The sequence below is a fragment of the Oenanthe melanoleuca genome, chromosome Z (assembly GCF_029582105.1).
Source record: "Oenanthe melanoleuca isolate GR-GAL-2019-014 chromosome Z, OMel1.0, whole genome shotgun sequence".
NCBI lineage: Eukaryota > Metazoa > Chordata > Aves > Passeriformes > Muscicapidae > Oenanthe > Oenanthe melanoleuca.
Window position 1 is genome coordinate 75,335,990 of NC_079362.1, and position 26,393 is coordinate 75,362,382.

The 26,393-nt window shown below is 40.4% G+C and overlaps 1 protein-coding gene across 6 annotated transcripts in view; it reads right to left on the reverse strand.

Moving 5' to 3' along the window:
• The window catches only part of DYM (dymeclin), a 208,125-nt gene that overhangs the window by 58,269 nt on the left and 123,463 nt on the right, over nt 1-26,393 (reverse strand). For all 6 annotated transcript variants that reach the window (XM_056514018.1, XM_056514017.1, XM_056514016.1 and 3 more), the window contains one exon: nt 5,283-5,385. In XM_056514018.1, coding sequence (XP_056369993.1) covers nt 5,283-5,385 — 103 coding nt within the window. The remainder of the gene's footprint in view (nt 1-5,282; nt 5,386-26,393) is intronic.

Consider the following 26,393-nt stretch of genomic DNA (forward strand, 5'->3'; position numbering starts at 1 on the left):
CTATAAAATATAATTCATCTGGAGGAGGGTATGACTAGTATTTAGAAAAAGTATTTATAGGCCCTCTGCTCAATACTGGAGACAGGCAAAACCAAGAATAACCTGATATTGAAAATGTTACTTCATCAGCCACCAAGTCAGAGTAATCAAAAAGAAGGTATTATAGTGCAAAACAAGGTGATTCTCCTATTAAGTGCAACTTAAACAGCTAGAATCCACATACTATACAAAACCCATCTAGTACTATATTGCTTTACCATATGCTTCCAGTAAACAATGCCCTAATAAAAATTTTCTTGTATAATCACATTTTAAGTTTACTCCTCTAGACAACATGAGAAACTAAAAATTCACACACAAAAATGAAGCTTTTTAGACCACTAATAATGCATGGCTAAGGCATTAAAAAAAAAGTCTTACTGAGTTTCTTGATGACATTTTGAAATGGAAGAAAATAGACAAATACACTGAAGAGACCTACGCAGTGGTTTTGGTGGTAAGTAGGTGGTTTCTGAATTTTAAAGAAAGATTATGACAAAAAAAATCCCCAACAAAACTACCTTAACTTTTTTCCTCACCCCAGTATTTGACAAATCTTAGACATATCTTAGTCAGGAGTCTTGATTTAATTTGGCAAAAGCTTCCCATTCTGCCAACAGTGTATCCAGTTTACACATTTTGTGCATTCTTAGCAATTAGCACTGAGCAGCACTTCACAGACTACCAACTGAACAATGTTAATTTCATCACACTAACTCTATTATGGCCGACCAGTTTATTTGGAAGTAGGTTTAATTTCATTTCTGCATCATTACTGGAGTCATCAGATGATTGTGGAGAAGATTTCCCATTTCTTTGTGATAACACACATTTATAGGAGAACATTTCTATGTGATGGCAGAGCTCTGCATTAAACTGTTCTTTAGATAATTTAAAAAAAATCAGATAGAGCTGCAGGATACCTAATGTAATATTAGATATGCAAGCACAAAGCATATTACAGGACCTGATTAACCTAGAGGTCTTTCCCACTCCTAACAGGTCTATGATTCATAGAATCACATAATCCTAGAATGATTTAGGCTTGCAGATGGTCTCCTTCTAACCCCAAAAACATCACAGCATTTATTTAAAGGCCAAATTGTTCACAACAATAGTGAATTAAATACTTTTTTGCTACATATTGGATTAAAAAGTAACTTCTCTGCAAAGTAACTGAATCTAGAACATTAACAGATTTTAGATCTGTTCCATTATGATTAAAAGACAGCAAACACTGCAGTCCATGGACCTGATTTTACTTTCTCTTTAGCAATTTCAAGTTTCTGAGATAAATACAGAGCTCTTAATTATAACAGACAATTTCTTCTTAGGAATTAATGATGCAAGGGAACCTTTTTACATCTATTGATGTACAGGGGAGAGTGGGCTGGTTCTCTCTTGGGGAAACTCAAACGAAGGACTGTTTATGAACTACTTGGAACTTTGAATATAATCAAATGTAATAACAAGATATAAGCTCCCACCCCCCAAATTTCTTTTTTGTTGAAACCACTTTTGTAATACTGCTTTTTAATAACCCCCACAATGGCCGAATTAGAGGGACCCCAACTGATGTCATTCATCCCACATAAAACAAACATTGCTTTTTCTTCTTAGCTTTGTTTTACAAGCTACATTACTTCCAGATGACGCTCGAGGGGCCTAGGAGTTTCAAGAGTTAGATGGTTAAAAAGACAGCTGCTTTCTATTTACCATATAAATCAGAGAAAAATCAAAGAAGAATCTAAATATTGGAATTCATTTAGACCATTATGGAGCACAAACTGAGGGGGAAAAGAAAATAATACAGAAATCTCGTCATCCAGATGCAAAGTTTAATTCTGGTTATCAAGACGAGAGAAAAACTCATCAACATTTGCAGAATTCCAGCCCTCCATGAAAGCCAGCTTTGCACAGTGGGTAAATTTACTGGATTGGGAATGAGTCAGGAAAAGCCAGCTCTGATTGGGAACTCTCCCAGTACTACCAGCCTTTGCTACTGCAAACTTTACACATACAACTATATATTAAAACATATATTTTTATACATATACATGCACACACAGAGCTTACTACATTTGTATTTTTTACATTTTTCTCTTTGAATTGCCAACATGCTTTTATTTCTACACTAAATAACCGAAAACCCTACAAATTTTGGACAGAGGATTAAAGGATGGCTCTCCATATATTGATTAACGTATCTACTAATACGAAAAGTTCAGTATTACACTATAAGGTTTCTATCCCAAATTTCATCCACCACTGAAGTGCTCTTTAGATGACAATGCTATGTATTAAATAATTGAATGTATTGCCATTAAATGGGATTTTTTTTTTAGAGTTTTTCCTAACACATTCAAACTTTGTCTCGCTAGAACATTTTATTTTTTACGCAAAATTTAGAAGGTAAGATTCAAGTGATGATGTCTACTGAACTACTTAAATCTAATACTATACCTACATTTGATTTTTAATTTCCTCAATTTTTGCATTAAGGAAACTGGTTTTTTTCCCTTACATCACAAGAAAATGATATGAAGTTGCCAAAAATCAAAATTTACTCTCTTCTTCTCCATCCACTCTTTCCCTAGAAAGATTTAAGGAGAATCTCTCATTATCAAGTGTAGTTTAGCAAGCAGGGGAAGTGCTCAAAAATCATAAAGAATACAATGAAATTCTTAAAAAGAAGTTTTTGGGGTAGATGGTAGCTCCAACAACACATCTGTCATGCTACTTCCCAAGAGAAGTTAGCATGTCTCTAGTTATGCTGTTAAGCACCTCTGATTTGATAAATTACATTAGGCTGAAATCAAATTACCATGAAAATAATTGAGACGTTTACTTAAGTAATATGTCTTGATTTGAACTGAAAGAAGCAAAATTCTCAATTATTTTATCACCAGTTTTCTTGTTTGCTAAAAACATTGGAAAATATGCTTTCATTAAATGCAAGAAAGCAAGAAAGATAAACCTAAGTGGATTCTTCCCATTTCCAATTGGATCGAAATGTAGTATTTCAAAACAGGTCAATGCTGTTACAAAAACAATTAATATTATTATGGCTTATGGAACAATAAGCAAACTACTCAGAATGAGAATTAGTCTAACAAAGGATTGTGTCTTTGATGCAATGACAAGGGCTGTCTCTGTCTTGCTGCCTTCTTCATCCTGCTCCTAAATCTCACCACACTGACAAGAGTTTATCAGGAAAAGATCTGGACACTGGACCAGCCTCAATAAATGAAACAACTTCCTCTTTTCTTTTTTAGAAACAAAAAAACCAGCAAGAACCAACAGGATCAGTTCCTTACTCCAGTTCCCAGCTCTGCTGGTACACCACAGATCTAATGGCAGGCTGCAGCAGATACTCACAAAAATAATATTTTAAAAAGTGGTAAAGGTAGAACTCAGTATATTCCTACCACCATCAGTGAGTATAAGCTCAGTGATTGTGTATTGGGTCAAAAACTTACTAAAATACAAAGAGTACTACTGTTCAGAATTTAAGATAGTATCTTAAGCAGCACCTAGAATACTTTTATGCATTATTTAACCCTTGGATTCAGGTTGCATGCAAATTTCCCTTTGGATTACAGAGCACAGTAAGAACATTATTAATTTCTAAATTAAAGTGAATGAAAAAATGGTGAGAGATGCATTTTTAAAGTACTTATTTGGTCTGTACAGAATCTGCAAAGAGACCTGCTTATTAGGCAAACCTTCACCTCTCACTGAACAAACCTGTGCAGAGCAGCCAATACTGGAATCACCCCTTTCCTTAGCTCCATGCTGGGATACAGAGGTAGAACATGCTTCAGAACTTCAGACATTTAGTCCCCTCAGCTCCTACACTCCTCCTTGCTCTTACACACAACATAAACAGGCATTCAGGAGCAGAATATGCTGAAGTGACAAAATCTGGCCTCAATGTTTTTTAGTCAACTGCCTATATTTCAGACTGAGCTGTAACATGAACAATTTGGAGAGGAAAAAGAAAATAACCAGAAAGCCATGTTTAATAGTTTTATTGTTTCAAAATAAAGGCCAGTAACTTATTTTACTCTTCCCTACACCAACCTTCCCAAGTGCTCTCATTCCCCCTTCCATCCCTCCATCATACCAACAGTAAAAAGAGATGAAATTCAGTGTCTAAGCCTCTTGGCTGTACTCCAGGGAGCTTTCCCAGCTCTATCAGCTGCATTGTTCTGCTGTCTCTGCATGTAAGGGACAACTTCGTACAGAAAGCCCTTTCCCTGTGCCTTTCTTTAACTGCAGCATTGTTTACATCCAGCAAGTTAAAAGAAGTCCAAATCCCATAAAATATTTTTCAAGCATTGTACTCTTACACATCCTAAAATATGTATCTTCATATGTATGTTATCACACGCCTATGTGTGCCTATGTAGTTTACAGACAAGTGTATCATGCTGTTTTCTTTTTTAAGTCACTAAACTATATATCAAATTATCTTTTTAGGTATCTTTATATTTAATGTTAGACTAATCAGATATGTGAATTTTTAGGCAGACATATTCTGGATCATGTATTACCCCTGAATGTAAAACAGTTGATACATTTTCATCCTCAAAAATCCCGAGCAACCAATAAATCAACTTTTCTTTCCTTTACACAATACTGCAGTGAGGGTTCAAATGAGTACAAACCAAAGTTATTTCAGCAGTATAAAGATATTATTCAAGTCCTTTCACGATGTGTCCTTCTTCCACCCAAAGCAGAGATTTCCCAATAAGCTGTGCAATTAAATACAAAATTGTTGCCTACTTGTGGGCATTGGCTCAGCAATGAGGGAACTCTAAGTATCCATGTATTCAGAACATACCAATTTGCCCCATGACTCCAGTACTCCCCCAGAGGCTCACTGGGAAGTGGTTTCAATCATTTTTAGGCATTTTAAGATTCTGTGGATGCTAAAACCCAGCTCTTAAAAATGCACCATTTTCAACTGTGTGATTTAAATATCCTGAATTACAAATGGCTTGAAAAGCATGAGTTGACAGAAAGTCTCTTCCCTCTGCATAGCTGTGGTTTTGTTCTGCCATTTCTAAGTGCAATTCTTGTTTTTTAGAGATGTTTCAGACATGACATCATTCATACAGGTTCCTGTATTTTGATGTTGGTGGTTGCTCAGCTGCCACACTCTGAGAATTCTTTGCAGGTTTAGGGATGTATGACTAGAATTTCGAAGCACCCATTACAACATTCATTTTGATACTCACATAATCAGGAAGTGGAGAGTCGTTTGAACCCAGGGAACCTCTCAAGGACTGCGTGGCTTGCTCCAGCACTTTGTTGTGTTTTTTAGACAACAGAGAAAATAAACTGGGGGGAAAAAAATTAAAATAACTTCATGATAATGTCCTGTAATAGTTAAGACTGTTCAGTAAGGAAAGAAGTGTTATTATATACACAAAATTTTTAGAATGCAATGCACAATAGTTAAACCATTTATTTATTTATTTATTTAACATCTGGGTAAGTAACAGCAGAGTTTGAATCAGAAATACTCTATACAATGTATGATCTGAAGAAAATTTTATGTTCATGATTGAATTTTTAAAAGTCAAATTGTCACAGAAGGAATGGCATACATGCAATTTTAGTTCATAAATAGTTTGTGTTCACTAGAATGCAATTTTTAAGTGCAACACCTCATGCAATATTGTAATATACATTTAAGTATCTCATATATTATCCATTCTAATAACCTATTGTTTAGACAGGAGAAATCTGAGCATATATATGAGTATATAACAAAAGCTTTGGGTATTTCGAGGCCAAGTTATTACATTTTACTAGTATATATTACTTTCAAATTTATTTTAGCCTAAGTCAATGAAAAAAGGATTACCTTAGCTTTATAAATAATCTGTTAAATCAGAGGTCCATACATATACAGAGAAATAAACACATTTTTCTTGCATTCTGGAAAAAGGCAAGGCAATGACACTCACACAGGATGGTGTAACCTGATTTACAAGGAGAATGGTGGGCAGCACCACTGGGCAAAAGCCACCAGCTAATGCTCAGCAGCAGCAAAGAGCAGCAGCAAAAAGATACTCCTTTAAAGCCCTGGATAGCTCAAACATGACTGTCAATTCATAGATAAATGTGATCCCCCATCTAGGAAGAGCTTCTAAGACCACTGAGTCCAGCCATGTCCCTTACACTGCTCAGGCCACCACTGACCGCTGTCCCCAAGTGCCACATTCAAATTGCTTTTAAATCCCTCCAGGGGTGGGGACTCACCACTGCCCTGGGCAGCCTGTGAAAGAACAACCCCATTCCCTGGAGAATTTTTCCCTAATATCCATTATAAACCTACTCTGGTGCAACCTGAGGCCATTTGCTCTAGTTACGTGTCAGATGTTTTTAGGCTTTCTGTGTTTAAAAACATCATCTGGACTTTTTTACTTCTTTTTGGAGCATTACAGGACTTCTATTAGGTTTTCCTAGGATAACTATATGTGTTTTAGAGGGTGGGAAGGCTACCTTGATCATCAGGCACCAAAAAGATTAGAGGTGAGGCCCTGGCACAGGCTGCCCAGAGCAGCTCTGGCTGTCCTTGGATCCCTGGAAGTGTCCCAGGCCAAGCTGGACAACCTGGGATAAGTGGAAGGTGTCTCTGCCCATGGCAGGGGGTGGAATGGGATAAGATTTAAGGTCCCGTCCACCCCAAACCATTCTGTGATGCTGTGAACACAATTCACTTTCAAGTGGCAAAATGTACCTCAGTATTATATTCTGGACGTCCTCTGCTTCTTGGAACTGGATCAGTGTTTTAAGTCATGTGCTTACAAGGCTCTTCTGCCTCATGAAAGGATGATCAGCACTGGGAGAAGTCATCTGAATTTTTTTAACTTGTAATCTATCATTCATATTATATTCTTCACAGATGGTGGGAGTGGATTCTTTGAGTACCAGTGCTTGTCATCCCAAGAGCCTCAGGAAAAAGCTTTTCCAACACTCCTCACAGGCATGAGGAATTAGTTACACTAACAGATATTAGTCAATACCACTAGAACTTTCCATGTTAAAAGGGGGAGAAGCAGCACAGAAATTAAGAGATATTGGTTGCTTTCTGTCTTTTCCCTCCCTCTCATATTCTCTCATTGCATTCACAGAGTAAAATTTTTGTTCAGATCAATAACTGGATGTGTAAACTGGTCCTTGGTAGGAAAGAGAAGCGCTACTTCTGCAACCATGGGTGTCTTTGAAGACACAGATTTCAGAGATACTGTCATCAGCACCATCTAGTGCTGTGGAGACAAAATAATCAGTTAAAACTAAGCTGGAGATGCTTAAGGTGGGCTGCAGCAAAACCAGGTTAAATCTGCTGTATGCTCCAGAAGATACAGACAATTTCACCAAGAGGAAGAATATGGAATAAAGAGGATTTCCAACTAGTAGATTTTTCTTGAAAATACATAAAGCATTCTGGTTTTAGAGGAAATTTAAATATAAACAAAGGAGTGGCATCAAGATTTTGGTGCATGCATTCAATGCATGTGAAGAGGAAAATGAACGTACAGTGGTACTCTGCATGAAATCAGAACAGCAAAGAGTAAATTTATTTATTCCAACAGAAATGTAGAGAACTGGGAAAAAGTAGAAAGGAAAATAATGATAAATTATTTCTTAATGCATTCATTAAGGGCTTTTTTTTTTCATAATTAATTGTACTGTAAGTAGAGTTTATGGCATAAGCAACACCTTGGTGACTGATTTCTAGTTCCAAAGCAGCAGTGCAGAAGTTTTTGTTGTCTTTTCCCTAGCAAAGTTCTGCTTTCCAGCCACAAACTCATGACCTTTACACCATGCTGGGAGAATTCTTTGTGGGACCACTGCCCATAACACAGATACCAGGTTAAAAAAACTCAACACAATTCTCTCCTCCATCCATTAGTTATCCTTCTCCAAGGACCATCTTTTAGATAAGCAAAAAGGCAGGGATAGATGGCAGAATCTTTCAAATTAAATTTTTCATAATAAAAATGCATGGAACTGCAAATTCAAAGAGCTCTACAAAAACACCACAGCTAAACACAGAAGAAAAAAAAATCAAGGCTAGGTATTGTGATTAACAAATGGATTTGGAGCTTCCTAGGAAGTACTGTTGCCTCTTGAATTGGTGCAAAACTTCAATTCCAAGTCATAGACTTATTATTATGCCTCCATCTGTAGCTCTGAAAACCACCTTGATAAATATCAGACTAAGTTTTAAAGACTCAGCACAGAGTTAGTTGCAATGCTCAAAAGCCATTTGTATGAAGTTTAGCTCATAAATATCTTTCATTACCAACAAATATTGTATTCTAAAGAGTTGCTTGGTTCTGCAGCAGTCATGTCTCCAGTGTCTGTACAGTTTTAGACTTGATTTTGATTTTCACAGCATGAATAATGCAATTTTTGAAAAGCAAAAATGCTTTACAACAAGGTTGTTCCCCTCTTCACAATAAGGTACAAGGCCCAGAAGTGGAAGCTGAGACTGTCTCCCAAATTTCCCTCATGTGTATTCATCACACATCTATTTTTGCCCAACTAAAAATTGAGATCAAACAGAAAAATGCATGTACTTTGTGGTCACTGAGGGCAGCATGCACAGACTGACAAGAATATGGATTCTTTCTACCAGAATACTTGTCCTCTTTCATCCACTCTTCTCCATCAACTGTCAGGCAGGCTATGGAGCTTGCCAGCCCTTCAATCTCACCCATTATGGACTTTTCATAATAATAAAAAGCTATGTTCAGAACAATGAAAACATCTTGGTACCCCAGCTCATCTCTCCCTGACAGAAGTAATCCATCCCAAAGTTTAGAAAGCAAAACAGTGAAGTTGGAATAAGAACAAGATGGGGTAACAGCTGGCATCTGTTATGAAGATTAGGAACCATCAGCTGGCATTATCAGGAGAAATTCCTGGCTGTGAGGGTGGTGAGTCCCTGACACAGGGTGCCCAGAGAAGCTGTGTGCAGCTGGAAGTCTCCAGGTCCTTGGCAGTCCAAGGCCTGGCTGGATGGGGCTTGGGACAACCTGGCTCAGTGGAAGGTGCCCCTGACCACAAACAGGGTGATCTTTAAGGTCTTTGCAGCCCACACCATTCTGGGATAATGTGATCTATTACAGATCATCAAATTGCACCACGGATGAGCTCAGCCAACAAGGAAGACTCAAGGCTGAAAAACAATCTCAAGGTCCTGTGGTTGTTTGTTTTTAAGGAATTAAAAACAAAATTGGTTTCTTACCTCCCTTTACACAGCGGTTTTTAATTTAACTCAGGGCTGAACTTCAATAAATAAAAAAATTAATTTGGACTAAATAGTAATGGTCGCTAATACCAGCGAACTGATTAAATGCTATTTGCACACACAATAAAATGCAAATCAGTAATATATGATCTTAATACTTTCAAAAAGTCAACTCCACAAAGCCTGTAGATTCCCCCCCCCCGCCAAAAAAAAAAAGAAGCCAATAAGGAGACTCATTTAACAAGTGCCTCAAAAAGTCAGTTTGAAACAGCTAATAAAGTACACTTTTCACATAAAAAAAACCCAATGCATAAAACACAGCTTTTATTTTGAAAAAATTGGAAAAAAATATGTGGGTATTAAAATTCGAAGTTGAAAGTAAATCTGAAGTTAGAATTTGCCAAAACCTTTTCTGAAAGCTTTGGACAATGAGAAGGAAAGGTAGCAGTGTATTTTAAGGAAGAATAGGATGCTCCAAAATAATGACATACAGTTTGTCCTGAGCATAATACTGGAACAGTGATTGTGAAACTCATTTCAAGGAGAATATGAAAAATATGCCTCGTCAATGGTCTTTCAATGAGACTGGAAGTAAAATAAGGCACAATAGTACCCATGTTGTAATAGGCTTCTACACATTATTTATATGACTTTGTTCACGTGAGATTTTTTTTCAAAATTAAGACAGTTGAATAATAAAAAGTAACATGGGATGCATCATATGAACAAAAGGCGAGACATCCCAACAGTGTGAAAAATATTCTTAATAGGTCCAAAAAGGAACACATCCTTGGCCCATCTAAATACCAAAAACTAATAAAACACTTGCTTGAGCTACCAAAATACTTTCAATTTACAGAGAGAATATATAAAGTGACCTATATCAATATACATCAACAGTAAAGAAATGCTAATGACCTGAAGTTGTGCCAGGGAGGTTTAGGTGGGATTTCAGGAAAGGATTTTCCCCCAGAGGGTGCTGGCACTGCCCAGGCTCCCCAGGGAATGGGCACAGCCCTGAGGCTGCCAGAGCTCCAGGAGAGTTTGGACACTGCTCCAGGGATGCACAGGGTGGGATTGTTGGGGTGTTTGTGCAGGGACAGGGGCTGGGCTGGATGATCCCTGTGGGTCCCTTCCAGCTCAGATTATTCTGTGATTCTATTAAATACTACAGTTAAACTTTGCAAATGGCACAGTCACTACAGGAGTGATAAATAAAGACAAAAGGCATTTTAATTAATTTTTGTTTTACCTTTTAAGAAGTTGGACACAAAATAAACTTGTTGGGATTTAATACAGCAACAAACAATCCAAGCTGCTCCCTAAGAATGAAGGATTTCACCCTAGGAGCAGCAACTAAGGATGACCAGACAGCAAACAGCTGTCTATAATGCAACAAAACTGCTGAAAGAGTACCTATCTTTGGTGTTAACAAAGAGTACCTGTCTTTGGTTTCAACAAAAATATGGCCTTTCGTGACAAGAAAGACATAGAGGTGCTTGAGCATGTCCAGAGAAGGGAACAGAGGAGGGGAAGTGGCTGCAGCCAGGTGGGTGTCAGCCTCTTACTCCAGATAACAAGTGACAGGACAAGCAGAAATGGCTCAGGTTGTGCCAGGAGGTTTAGTTTGGATATAAGAAAAAGTTTCTTCATGGAAAGGGCTGTCCAGCCTGGCACAGCTGCCCATGGACTCCCCATCCCTTGAGGAGTTTCAAAGCCTGTGGATGTGGCACTTGGGGACATGGGTCAATGGTGGCCTGGGCAGCGGTGGAGGAATGGGTGGACTCAAACTTAGATGTCCTTTCCAACCAAAACAATTCTATTATTTTATATCCAGTAAAGCTGTGCTGTGCAGCAACTGCCCCTGGCATCCTGTGCAAGATTTTGAAACAACTGTATGGAAATGCAAAGGCTCTAAACCAGAAAACACGAAATGCCATAAAACTCATTTATTTAACGGATTTGAGAAAAGATGAAAGAGTGATTTGACCAAAAAACCAAAAATATGCAAATGGAGAAAGGAAGCTTACTTTCAGAGGATTCTACAAGATAAGAGAGTAAAAAAAAAAAAAAGAAAGGAGTTACTGAAACAGAAACTAACTGTCATCCCATGGGCACAAACCTCTCTTAGAAAGGAGCTGGAAGCAAGGCTCGAGGTGCAATAAATTCCAATTTGCACTGTCAAAGCAATGGCAGAGAGGGAAGAAAAACCTGGGAGGAAAGAAGACAATCTCAATACCTAGGGTATGAGATGAGCTTAGACTGATGGTGTGATGCAAAGAAAGAGATGGAAGACTGAAAAAAAGGGTCACAGACAGAAAAAACTGATGATATTAGCAGAGGAAAGTCAGATCGAGTTATATGACAGAAAGAAGGGGTAAGGATTTGATTTCTCACAATTACAATTCAAATCACTATTGAGCTTCTAAAGGTATATTTTATCTGTATATCTAGAAATATTCTATATGTGCTGAGTACAAAACTACTTGAGGACTAAAGAACCTCTCCACAGAATTTATCTGAAGTCTGGAAATTCAGATATTCTGAATTTTTTCTGCTCGCTCTCCTAGTTCAGAAGTGCTGTAAACTAAGCACCCAAACCACTATCTGATGATGGAAAAAAACAGCTCCATGGATAAAAAAATTTGAGGATGAATGTTCTCAAACAATTCAGCAGTATTCCATGTTGCTTTTTCTCTCTCCTATACACATGCAAAATGTACCTATTGTTCTGTTTTAGAGACTTAAATATAAAGCCTTAAACACCAAAACCTTGCTACACAAAAACAAATGGATTTTATATTGCCACAATCATATCAGAATAAAGCTCTAAAAATATTTAATTTTCGAAACCTGACATCTAAACATTAAAACCATACCTTTTACAATACCATTTCTGTATAATTAAGGAACTCTTCCTGGTTTTAAAAAGATTTTAAAAGGATTGCAGCAAAAAAAGTATGTGCTGTAGCACAAGAACTCTAGACATGGATATGTGCCTGCACAGACATCTCCAAGCAGACAACCTGAAATGCCCATCTGGTTGAATAAAGGTCTGTGAAGGGTCATACCAGACATCAGAACAAAACAAAGGCACTGTGCTGCTCCACTTGAAATACAATAAATGCATTGTCCCATAGACCTGTATGGGGGACAGGTTGTAAGCAAGTGCCTGTCTGTGGGAGATGGAGAAGTGCTCTGTGAGCACTTAAGGAATCCAGCACTGGGAAAAATCCATTTAAAAAATAAATACAGAGAAAAATCCCTAAGTCCCCTCTGCTCATGTCTACTGAAGAACCCTTGAGGCATTCTGCATTCAAATGACCCAAGCTACAATGGCACATAAATAGAAATAAAGAGAGACAATAGCCATGGAGAACACCAAGGCCTTTGCAGAGTGATTTATTCCATAGAGGGGCACTGCTCTTATCTATTTGAGCCCAACTCTAAAGCCTGGAAGACATTTAGGATCCCAGAAACAGAATCTAACCAATTAAAATATTAAATAACAGAATAAACAAAAAGTAAAAACACATTCTATATCTTTCTTTCTAATCCTGTAAAGTGAAACATAACTAAATTCTGCTGGATAAAAATTTGCTATATTTACTATTAGGTACATCTGGCTTGTGGAGATGATGTGAAATTGAGAGACTCACAGTGTGCAGACTTGACAAACATCATGGATGTAAGTAACATGGCTTGCATGGGCCAAACTGATGAACAAAGAGTGTTCAAGGGATCAGGGAATGAAAAGAACTCCCAGACAGTACAATATTCATATGAGGAGGATACTGCCACATTCTGATTTTGTTGGACAGTGATCAGACCTTTTTCTGCTTTTCTTATCTCGTGCCTTCTTAGGGATATAAGTTTGAATCCCCTTGGAAACAGCTGTGTGCTGCAGCTGGCAGCTATTTCAGGGCAAATCCCAAACTATAGAACCTCTGAGTGGTTTGAGTTGAAACAGATCTTAAAGCTCATCCAGTTCCACCCCCTGCTATGGGCAGGGATACCTTCCACTACCCCAAGTTGCTCCAAGCCCTGTCCAACCTGGCCTTGGACACTGCCAGGGATCCAGGGGCAGCCACAGCTGCTCTGGGCACCCTGTGCCAGGGCCTGCCCACCCTTCTGAATAAAGAATTTCTTCCTAATATCCAGTCTGAACCTTCTCTCTGCCTGTTTAAAGCTGTCCTGTCAGTATCTGCCCATGTAAAAAGTCATTCTCCTGAGCTGATCTCTGGCATCACAAATGATTTTAATAGAGCCTGGGTAAGAAAATAACTTCTAGCCCATTTCCCTGTTAAACACTAAACATAAAAGGCCACTCTTTTAATTCTACAATGCTAAACTTGATCCTAATAAATTATAAATTTCAAGATTTCTTCATGACAAAACATCTTACTAATTTTAAAGAGTACTCTTTTATCTGCTACTGCCTACATATGAGCAGAGATCTGTAAGTCATGTGCTATAAAGTCATATCAAATTCTGCCTCACAGAGGATAACATTATTATTTAGCATATTGTTATATTAAGTAGAAAAATGAGAAGTCACCATACACTTGTAGGTATATAAGCAAAATCAGAAACAACCTAGAACAATTAAGGGAGGCTTTGCATTAACGAACAGGATTTCCTGCTAAAATGGAGTTAGAAAGACAATGACACTAGAAACAACATGGAAGAAAGGAATTTGATGTGGCAAGACAAAAGTAAATATTTACAAAATAAGCCAAGAGTTTAATTTCCAGAGACCAGGAAATGTATTTTTCAACTGAAGGCATAAATTGTTCGGCATCTCATGGCCACTTTCCAGCCAATGTTGGGAAATGGATGCTCCTATTGCTAGAGAAGTAAAAGGAACAGAAAGCAGTAAATTCCTTCCCCTATATCTTGGTACAGATCGTTTTATTCCCCTTTTGTCTGGCATACCAAATAACATCCTTGTGATTCCACTTACAGGGCAGGGGCGGGCTGGGACCCAACTCCAGGTTGTATTGAAGTAGAAACTCAATAAGCAGACTGTGATCTACCACAGACTGAACTCCTGCACACAAATCCTAAAGAACTTGATGATTTTGACTTGACAGGGCAGTGCTGTGCTGCATCCTGTACTTTCCAAGGGAGTGGCAAGTGGGAAACTAAATTGTGAAAGGCTGAAAGCTAAGAGAGGAAAATGAGTGCAGTCCAGTATAAACAGAATGTATGTTTGCAAACATTAAATACAAGGTTTATTCTGAGTTTAAAATCCTCAAACCTGTTTTGGGTGTCTTAAAGTATGCATGCAATTCCCTCCAATGATCCCTATATTTGTCCTATTACTATTTTATTAGAATATCAAATGGTCAGAGCCCGCAAAATTTCCATTTTATCTACTTGATCTTAATTCAACAGGGTAAGTGTCTCATAGCTGCTGAGAGATGACATTTGCCTTGAATGAGGGCAAAACTCTGTGGGTGAGAATCAGAGGAAATTGCTGGAAAAGCACCCTGAGCAAAACTCTCACCCAAAACCCCAACAACAGACTCCTAGCAAAGAAATAACAATATGAAAATTAGAAAAACACTGTGTCATGCAACCTAAGGTGCAAATCCCTGTCCTTTGAGCAGCTCGGATTCAGCACAGCTTTGCCCAAACACACTGGCAGTGCAAGGACATTTGTATTTGTATGTATTTGAGTGCTTACTACACTTGGAAAGAGAATTGCTGTACCCTCTGAACTCATTCTGACAGGAAAGAATCTGTGTCCACTTTAGGAGACTCATTCTGCAGGCAGAAGGTCACAGTATGTGTTGCTAACAGCTCTTTCTTTTAAGATTTAAGCAGAACGTGAGTCTGGAGCCCTGGTTCTGCACCCAGAGCCCTCACAGCAGACCTCTGGCATCATCCTGTCCTCATGCAGCCTCATGGGCTCAGTGAGAGTTTGGCTTTTGAGTGCACTGGCACAGTTACAACAAATTAATTGTTCATTATAATGTCCACTGAAGCTTGGAAAAAAATATCACAGAGTCATAGAATGTTTGGGTGGGAAAGGATCTTAAAAACCATCACAACACCACCCTCTGCTGTGGGGAGGGACACCTTCCACTGTCCCAGGCTGTCCCAATTCCCATCCAGCCTGGCCTTGGGCACTGCCAGGGATCCAGGGGCAGCCACAGCTGCTCTGGGCACCCTGTGCCAGGGCCTGCCCACCCTCCCACCAGCAATTCCTTCCCAATATCCCATCCAGCCCTGCCCTCTGGCACTGGGAGCCATTGCCTGTGTCCTGTCCCTGCATGCCTTGTCCCCAGTCCCTGTGCAGCTCTCCTGGAGCCCCTTCAGGCCCTGGCAGGGGCTCTGAGCTCTCCCTGGAGCCTTCTGTTCTCCAGGCTTTGACCTAACTTTATAAAACTTGAGTTTCAGTGTCAAAACAGAACAAGAAACAAGCCCCTAGGAGGACTCATCTGCAGACAGAGAATACTATTTTTGTCTTAAGCCTTTGTCTCCTTTTCTCCTCCTTTCTTTCAGTCCCTGTCCTAAAGGCTCTCTTTGACCTCCCTGCTCCACAGGAAGGAGTTGACTGCATTCCTCATGGACTCACCTACTCTTTTCCTGATCACACCTTTCTCCCTCCACAGTAATCCTACTAGCAGGCATGGAAAGCCTCTAGGCTGTTTCTCCCTTGGCAATACAGTTTGTTTGGTAATCTTACTGACACAAAACCTCTAAAATTTTAACAAATTGGAAACATTTTTTAATATAAATAAGATCAGTTGAACCAATCAACTTTACAATAAAGCCATTGCTAAGGACACTACAGGAATTCAAACCTGACATAGGTGTCACAGTTAAGGTGTTCTCCCAAACATAATTTTGGATGCATGGACTGTTTTGCACAACAATAAGGCCATTTCCAAACTTCCAGTACCTCATAAAGGAAAAAAATTTGAAAGATAATATATTTATATCTGTGGATAACTTCCCTAACTGTTCATAGTGGGTAGCAATTTTTTTTTCCCAAATCCATATCTATAAACAATTTGCATTTTCACTGTGAACACTTGTGAACCACTGAGAACTTTTATGAGTACCACAGCCTCTAAAAAAACAGTTATTAAGGAAATGAGCATTTTTTGTCTTCTGGATAAAGTCAGATGGCATGTGTTCAGTGTGCCTGAGGCCACACAAAGAATAAAGATGATGTAAAAAAAACCCAAACCAGTGAATAATCCTACATTCAGAACAAAGCACAATGAACAAGCACCTAATTAAAGATTGTGTTTCACTTTTGAAACAAAGACGGTGAATTAAAACTTCTCATGAAATCTTAATCTATTATTTCCTGAACTTTGAGTCAAATTTCAATATCGATGAAGTAAACTTTTTAATGTAAAAAGTGCATATAGCAGAATATACTGAGTGTACTACCAGCTTCTTCAAAGGACTACCTTCCTCCATATATTGTTAGATTTTGGCTCAAATATCTCATTTTACTGATTTTCCAGACAGAAAAAATACATAGTTTGAGCTGCACTACTATAAAGCCAAACTTGGAGCTGAATTTTGATCATTCCCTCTACATCTCCACCAGGAATGTCACACAGGATGTTCAACCTTGATACACAAACTGCAATTTCCAAGGAACGTGTATTCAAATCAGTACATGGAAAACTTCAATTTTCAAATTTTGCTCATGTATTACTTTTTGAATAAATCATGTCAGGCATGAAATACCTTGGACACTATAACATCTGGAATCACATTATCAAGAAAGGCTCAAGCAGTGGCCCATGGAAATCTCTGAGGTTTAACAAGGCCAAGTGCTGGAGCTGCACTGGGTCAGGGCAGCCCCAGGATCAGTCCAGGCTGGGGATGAGCAGAGGGAGCAGCTCTGGGAGAAGGAGCTGGGGGTGCTGTGGGTGAGAGCTGGACCTGCCCAGCCTGAGCCCCCCTGCCCTGGGCTGAGCCCCCAGCGTGGGCAGAGGGCAGGGGGGATTCTGCCCCTGTGCCCCTGTTCTCAGGTGAGACCCCACCTGCAGAGCTGCCTCCAGCCCTGGGCTCCAGCAGCACAAGGACGTGGAGCTGCTGCAGCCAGTGCAGAGGAGGCACGGAGATGCTGCAGGGCTGGAGCCCCTCTGCTCTGGAGCCAGGCTGGCAGAGCTGGGGGTGCTCAGCTGCACAAGAGAAGCTCCAGGGAGAGCTCAGAGCCCCTGCCAGGCCTGAAGGGGCTCCAGGAGAGCTGCACAGGGACTGGGGACAAGGCATGCAGGGACAGGACACAGGCAATGGCTCCCAGTGCCAGAGGGCAGGGCTGGATGGGATATTGGGAAGGAATTGCTGGTGGGAGGGTGGGCAGGCCCTGGCACAGGGTGCCCAGAGCAGCTGTGGCTGCCCCTGCATCCCTGGCAGTGCCCAAGGCCAGGCTGGATGGGAATTGGAGCAGCCTGGGACAGTGGAAGGTGTCCCTGCCATGGCAGGGGGTGGAAGGAGTTGAGCTTTGAGGTCCCTTTCAACCCAAACCACTCTGGGATCCTATGACTGAGTGTATGCACCTACATAAAACACCCACACCTTCCTCCCAGAGAGGTATTTGTTGGAAATACTCCTCTCTGCAAACAGCACTGATGTGCAGACACATATACTTTCAAAGAGGTGAAAAGCTTAAATATTTTCAGAAGAACATGAAGGTATACTAGTGCTTGACAAAACAAAAAATGCAATAAAACCGCATGATAATGTCAAATAATGTAACACCAAATAATGTAACATATCAAGTGTTTTTCTATACAAGACCAAGATTAAGTTCAATATCTATTACTAAACCCATCCTGTAACAACACAGTACTTGAAAAACAAGTATCTCAAATAAAAATTGTTTACATCTTTCACTGTAATGTCAACATCATCCCCTTTGTTCTATTTCTTTGAATCTCTGTTCTTAGAAACAGACCTGCAAAAGGTAGCCTGTCATAAATAAACCACTTTTCAAAGGAAAATTGAGGTTAAAATAGATAGGAAATTAAAAACATGTATTTTCATCCTGAAAAATACTGCATCATCGAAAGAAAGCATTTATCAAAAATATTAAACTTTTGTAAGTGATGTTAATATCCAGTCAGAAAACCCAACTGCAGCAAATGCTGAACAAAACAAGGGATAATGAAGCATCTCATAAGAGCGCAATTCACTATGGGAAAAGCTACAGTTAATGACCTACACGGAGGTTAACTTGGCTTTAGGAAGTCCCAGCCTGCCCTTGCCCAGTTCAGTGTAAATGCTGTGCCTACATCCTGGGAAATCAGCCCACACCATTTTCTTAAGTCCTGTTATTTAACATTTCTCTTTATTTTCTGTATTTCTCTCTTCTTGGTAGCTTCAGCCTCTCAACAACATTCATGTCCTTTCCTATGTATGTCTGAGGGATAATGCCAGGGTCCTTCACCTGCTTCATTTTTCATGTATCTTTATTATGAACAGTAAAGTTGACCTTCCTAACATCACATCCTAAATTCAGTGTTTAGTGATTCTCTTCCCCTTGTTCTACAGCTCATAAGGAAACACAAAACAAAACAAAACCAAAGCCAAACAAAAACCAAAACTAAAAACTCAAACAAACAGAAAAAGGGGTGGGGGGAACAACCTTTGAAGCCTCGCTGGAGGGATTTAAAAGATCTGTGAATGTGAAATTTTGGGACATGGGTTAGTGGTGATCTTGGCAGTGCTGGGGGAATGGTTGGACTTGATGCTTTTAGGCAGATTTTCCAGACTAAATTATTCCATTAAATGTAGAGCAAGGACCTAGAAAGGTTAAAACACAACTCCAGGAAACAGCATATAGGTATCAAGAATATACCATCATCTTTAGCATGTACAAAAGCATTTAGATATACACTACAGTCAGTTTGAAATGTTGTGAACTACTCATTGTTTCAGGAAGATGACAATCTTGGAATGGACAATCTGGAAGCCTTTAAAGGAAGGAAAAATGTTTGGAGCACTGAATTCTCTCAGCTTTTGTCTCCATCACCACCACTGTTCTCCCAAACAAACGTGTGATCAAAATCACCATAGCTCACAGCAGGAAAAGGCTTGACAGCATCCTAAAGGATCCCCAGCTTGGACCATCCCCTCATATTTTATAAAAATATTTTCCATATCCAGCAAAAGTCACATCTTACCCAGGTTTGACAATCCAACCCTGACAGAGATGAAATGTAATCCTGTTTCTCCACACTAGTCTGCCTGTCAATGCTTTTAATTTTATACTTCAGTGAAAAAAGTGTTACAGAAAATACCAATGAGATCTAGAAATGTTACATGGGTGTGAATAGGCCTTATTAAGAAAAGGCAGATTTTATTTAGGTAAAGCTTTAAAGCTATTGTTCATTACTTTTCAAAAGAAAAGCGTCATTATTTCCCACATACACTGGCATCTGAAATTACCTTACCCACTACTGAACCTGTCATTCTGAAGAGAGATTATTTTATTGCCCTCAGACACCCTCAAGTCTCGGGATTGGTGGGACAACTAACACAGATTTGATTTAATGATTTATTTCATCATTCTTGCAGTTGTGCAATATTTTTCCATCTTAAAAACTAACATGATAGCTTTTAAGTCCCAGTCCTTCAAGCTGCACAGTAATTAAATTTACATTGTCTTCAATTTATTTGGAAATTAACCTCCTTCCCACGGAGAAAGAGGTTGTGCTTTACCTCCCACTCAGTTTTATAAATCTTATTCTGCTGTGTAATTCTGTGTGCCTCTATCAATCCAAAAATCCTCTGAGATTCCAAAACATTGCCCTCCCCAAAATGTACTTTTAAAAAAGACACATTTCTGCGATGCTCCAGGTCATTCTCTGTTTTTCCCAAAGTTAGGACAACACTTCCAGGAACTGACTTTATGATGATAAAGCAAACACTAACAAATTTCATATTCTATACAGTACAAAAACCTAGTACAACCGTCATGGGTTAGGATGTTAATTCCACTCCCACTTGGGAAACAAATGCTAGGGCATAGGATCAAATGTGAACTGTGTTTCAATGAGATATTCTGAAGAGACATGATAAGACTCCTTCTAGGCACGTACAAACATTGTTCTGAAATCCAATTTACCCAGGCGACAGAACTACACAGAATCATTTAGGCTGAGAAAAACCTCCAAGCCCACGGACTCCAACCTGTGTCCAATCCCCACCTTGTCCTCCAGCCCAGAGCTCTGAGTGCCATGTCCACTCATTCCTGGGACACCTCCAGGGATGGGGACCCCAAACCTGCCTGGGCAGCACCTTCCAATGCTTGACCACCCTTTCCATGGGGAAATTCCTCCTGGTGTCCAACCTGAGCCCCCCCGGCCCTGAGCCCATTCCCTCTCCTCCTGTCCCTGTTCCCTGGGATAAGATCCCAAATCCCCCCGGCTGTCCCCTCCTGTCAGGGAGTTGTGCAGAGCCACAAGGTCCCCCCTGAGCCTCCTTTTCTCCAGGCTCAGCCCCTTTCCAGCTCCCTCAGCCTCTCCTGGGGCTCCAGCCCCTTCCCCAGCTCCGTCCCTGCCCTGGACACGCTCCGGCCCCTCGGTGTCTCTCTTGTCCTGAGGGTTCCAGAACTGACTCCAGGATTGGTGTAATCTGTAATTATGGAGTGAGTTTCTTGAGTGACAGCATGTGGCTAACAGGAAATATGCTAAAGGTTATATATATACTTTTCCAGAATGTCACAGTAGTTACTGCTAAGCATAATATTAAGGATGAAGAAAATATTTGATAATACAGTCAGAGATGATGCTGGGATGATAGGGTACTGGTGGACAAATTATATTCCTGCAACTGTAGTATACTGTATGTAGTAAAATTCGGGAGATATGAAGGAAAAACATGAAGAAGACTGTGGTTTAAACTGCTAATTGGTGTTTTTTTTCTGGCCATTTGCAAGATGTAATGTTTTGCCATCTTTATGATAAAAATACGGGTTTCTGTACTCTCCAGCCCCCAGTGTCTCTCTTGTCCTGAGGGGCCCAGAACTGTCCCCAGCACTGGAGGTGCCTCAGCAGTGCTGGCACAGATCACAGATGAGTTTTCCCAGCCCTGGTGGTGTAATCTGAAATCTTAATGCAAGGCCAAAACTATCCCGGATACTGAAAGAAATTTGCAAATGTGAACAACTACACAGTACAAGTACTCTCTAAGATAAAAATCAAGATAATCATGGTATTTTACAATTAAGCCAAGTTGTAACAGAGTGATGAAGTAGACACTAGATAAATGGACAGTGAGGTGGACAGAAAACTGGCTAAACTCAAGGGGTCAGAGATCTACAGTCAGCAGTACAAAGTCCAGCTGGAGCCCAGCCATAAGTAGTGCACCCCATGTGTTGATTCTGGAGGAGGCCACGGAGATGCTGCAGGGCTGGAGCCCCTCTGCTCTGGAGCCAGGCTGGCAGAGCTGGGGGTGCTCAGCTGCACAAGAGAAGCTCCAGGGAGAGCTCAGAGCCCCTGCCAGGGCCTGAAGGGGCTCCAGGAGAGCTGCACAGGGACTGGGGACAAGGCATGCAGGGACAGGACACAGGCAATGGCTCCCAGTGCCAGAGGGCAGGGCTGGATGGGATATTGGGAAGGAATTGCTGGTGGGAGGGTGGGCAGGCCCTGGCACAGGGTGCCCAGAGCAGCTGTGGCTGCCCCTGCATCCCTGGCAGTGTCCAATGTTGGGTAGGGCTTGGGAGCACCTTGGGACAGTGGAAGGTGTTCCTGCCCAAGGCAGGGGGGTTAACAAGATGGCCTTTAAACCACTCTGAGATTCTGGGACCAATGTTTTCCAGCATCTCCACTGATGCCCCAGCTGGTGGGGCAGGCTGAAGCTTTGGCAAGTTTGCAGGTGATACAAAACTGGGAGGAGAAGCTGATGCACATGATGGTTGTGGTGCTAGAGGGATGAGGATGGGCTGGATAAACTCCAAGAGAAAGCTTGTGAAGCTATAAAAGGATGTACCAGATCCTGGGTGTTGAGGGTCCACCAGATACAAACCAGCTTTGCAGCAAGGGCTCCCGAACTCCTGGGGAACACAGAATTGAAGCTACACCAGCAACTGATCCTCTCAGCAAAGAAAGGCCTGGGCACCTGGGGCTGCATCACTCACTGCAGGGGTGATCCCCCCTCTCTGCTCAGCACTGGGAAGCCTCACCTGGAGCACCAGGCTCCCAGCAGCAGGGACATGCACACGCTGCAGCAGATCCAGCAAAGCACCACAAAAAGCATCTGACATGCAAAGAGAAGCTGAGAGACCTGTGATTAGCTTGGGGAAGAAAGGGCTTATGGGGGTCTCAGGATATACAAATGTCTGATAGATGATGAGGTGTTAGGTCATAGGTAGAACTTGATGATCACCGTTTTTTAAAGGTCACCCTTTTCTGATCTAGATGATTCTGTGATTCTGATGGGAAGATCTAGACATGACGAAGCCAGACACACTGGTGCCCAGAGAAAGGACAAAAGGAAATGGGCCCAATTCAAAATACAGGAAATTGCATTTAACCGTAAGAGAAAAACCACAAGTTACTCAGAGAGCTTGTGGAGTCACCATCCTTGGAGATATTAAACATCAACTGGATGTAGCCTTGGGCATACAGCTCTTGGTAGCCCTGCCCTTGGACATGACAACCTCCAAAGATGCTTCCCAACCAGGCACTTTGATGATTCCCTGAAACCACTGAGCACAAACATTGAATGCAACACAATAAACAACAAAATGCAAGGAAAACTGCCTGCTGGGAATGAGAACCAAGACAATGTAGAAACCTGTAAAGCCACAACTGCAGTACAAAGCACTCTGGGAAATACAGGCAACATACCTCAGGGTAAAATCCTACAGTGGCAAGAGGGTGGCTTGTTGATTAATTACAAGAATGCAGCATCGGAAAGACCTGATTTTATTTATTCGGTTGGGAGTTTTTTATAATCACCAATTTTTTATTTTTGCAAGTGAATGTCATACTAAAAGCAAGGACTTCCATCTTTCTTCACGATGGTGAAAAGGAAAACATCTATGATGAATTTCCTTAAAAGTCTTCTGCAAAACTGAAGAGCAATCACCGAATTTTCACCAACTGGAAGTCAAAAACCCTATCACACTACTGTTGACAGGTCTATTAGAGGTACCTTGCCATATCTAACCTATGAAACTAGATTTTCCTAATTCATAAAATATTCTGGCAACTAATACAGAATACAGGCAAAATGTAATACGGCACATTATGCACCTAGAAATATATAAAGTAACCAAATGCACAAAGTAGGAACATTAAATGGGAACTTTAAAATCTTTCATTAGTTACATGTATTGAACCAGTTTTCAGCTAGGCTGACGCCCCAGAAAACTTTTCCAGCAGAAGAAAAGCCAAACGCTAATCACTGTCCTGGAGGTTACTCTGGGGCTGCAGGATTAGTCATCTTTGGAAACCAGTTGTGGTTGTTCTTATTTTCCTCTCCCACTGCTTTTTCTGATCTGTGGCTGCTGCAGTGGGAGCATTCTCATCAATGTTTTCTCATAAATTCAGCTTACAAACACGAAAGAACAAAACCACTTAAGAATAGCTCACAGCTCTCACCCCCTACATCCTGCTGCAGAGTGGGGATCCAAAAACTCCTTACACAACTTAAATCAATCCTTTGGAGGACTGGAATAAAGAGCTGACTAAATCTTCCCCCCAAGCCTCTCTCTGCATTTCTTGGTCAAATAGGCTGTGGTGAGGAAGGGCGATACCAAAATGTGAGAAGACATAATAGCTCTTGTTTTCACATGTTCTCAATAGAAGCCGGAAATGAAAAGAACAGAAGGATTTATTCTTACAATGTTATTAATTCTGCAAATCTGGAATGGTTTGGGTCACTTAGGTCAGTATGAATGGATCTGGATGCCCATTTCCAATTTTTCAGATGTTACACGTTCAGTAAGCAGATCAGCAAAGGTCCCTATTAAGGTCCTTTCCTCCCTATCCCGTTCCAGCCATGTGGGGAGCCAGGCCAGGTCTGCAGGACCCAGCAGCTCAGGGGCTCTGCCTCTTTGCCTCTTATGACCTCTCACTGGTGGCACCTGCCTCTTTGATGGAGAATCACTTACTCATATTCAACAGCTGGGCAGCTGGGAGACTACCCAAAACTACTTCAGAAGGAGAACCATGAGGATGATGCCTCTAATCATTTATATTGTTAATTAAATATTTAAAATTTGGAGGTTTTTTGTCAAAAGAAACCAAACTCATGCTATCCGCAGCTGCAGTTAATTAGAAGAATAGAACTCTCAGGTATTTTCACTAAGCAGGTCTGCTCTATGGCTCCTGCACAGAACATCTCTGCAGCACATATCACAACCCCTGCTTTGAGACAATTTGGGATTACTGGTAAAAACCCTGGGTTTCACTCTATAAGGCTTATCTTCTGCACTCATTGCTTTCAAACTAACATACCAGCCCCATACCAGCAGAACACTCAGACATCCTTCTCATGCACAACATCCCACTAACCAGATCACATTTCAAGTGAAAGACTCCTATGAAGCTATGAGCATGTTGTGAGGTTCTCTCATTTTTAATTGCACTGTTGATTCTTGGGGTTATTGATTAAAATAACTGCAGAACTAAAACTGTATGTATTTCATGCAGTGGGACACTTTGCATCCAACCTTAAAAGCATAAAACTTTAAACCTCTTGTCCTCTACATTAACAAGATAAATTTCTTGCTGCTTCTGTTCTTCAGAATCCTTGATCAAAATTTAAAATTTCCCTCATCACCACTGTTCATATGCACAATTTGAATCCCTTAAGCTCACCCATCTCTGTTTCCAGTAGACACCTGCAAAGATGTTTGCTGCACAATTCTTCTTGTGAATCATTTGTTACTGCAAAGTTCTTTGCAATATTTTAATACTGAGGGTACTGCCCAGTCCTGGGTAGACACCCAGATCTCTCTCAGGAGACTCACATATGTTCTCAACTGATACCAAGGTATAGATACTCCTACTTAAAAGGGGAAAAAATATATACATTCTGAAGCTTCAGGCATTCTGACTGGAACATCTTTATCAAAATTATCAATTGTGACAACTCTAGCTGCAGTCAATACTTTCTTTAATTTGACAAATTGGAAGATGTTTTGAACCGGTAACATATGTTCATTATTTTCTAAATGAATAATTTTTTATATTTAGGCAATAATTAAATATTTTACTAAGGTGCTTTCAGTAGTCAAAGTTCATCCAATGCTGTTTGGGATATCAAAACAGACACAAGTGCATCACCTAGACAGAGAAAGCCAAGAACACTTGCAGGGCACTCCCTGCTGCCAGTGGCAGTGACTTAAGCTGTGGGAGAGGTGCACCCATGGAAGTCAGCAGACTACAGAGGGGCAAGATCTCAGCAAGGCTTTTCAGTCAAAGGATAAAACTGGCTGAGACGAGTATAAATCCTTTCTCCTTTCAGTTATAAGCAGTTTCAGTATATTCAGGATCACATGCATTTTGTTAGCATTCCCCTGAACTCTTCAGGCAAGCTATGGTATTTTTCTCCTTTTACTCCCAACACAACAGCCTATTTACATACTAACCAAAGAATAAGACACCCTCCCAATGCTGATTAAATGCCAGACGTTACGTAGGAACGCAAAACCCCCGGACTCTGAACATACTGCTACAATGGAAATGTGTGAAAGTAATTTTGTTCCAGTTTCATCTCATGGGAATGTGGGCTCATAAGCATCCAATTAAAAATAATTCCAACTGATGGAGATGTGTTTTAGCTTCACATGCTAATGTGGCAGCATGTGTCTAGAACATGCCTGTGATAGATTTTTACCAGGGTGGGAGGAATAGAAATCATTATAGAGAAAGAACCTCACTCTTGCAATTTTTCCCTTTTCAATTTCATTCTTTGTACATGAGAATGTAGAGTTTTGGCAACCTGTGCTGTTTTGTACTATTTGGGTCAAATCACCTGGGGAACCTGAGAAGATATAATTTTTAATGGGAAGATTCCAAATCAAAATGCAGCCTTTTAAAGCAATCAGTAAGGCAAATAAATGAACAAAATCCTGCATGGCAATCTGCCT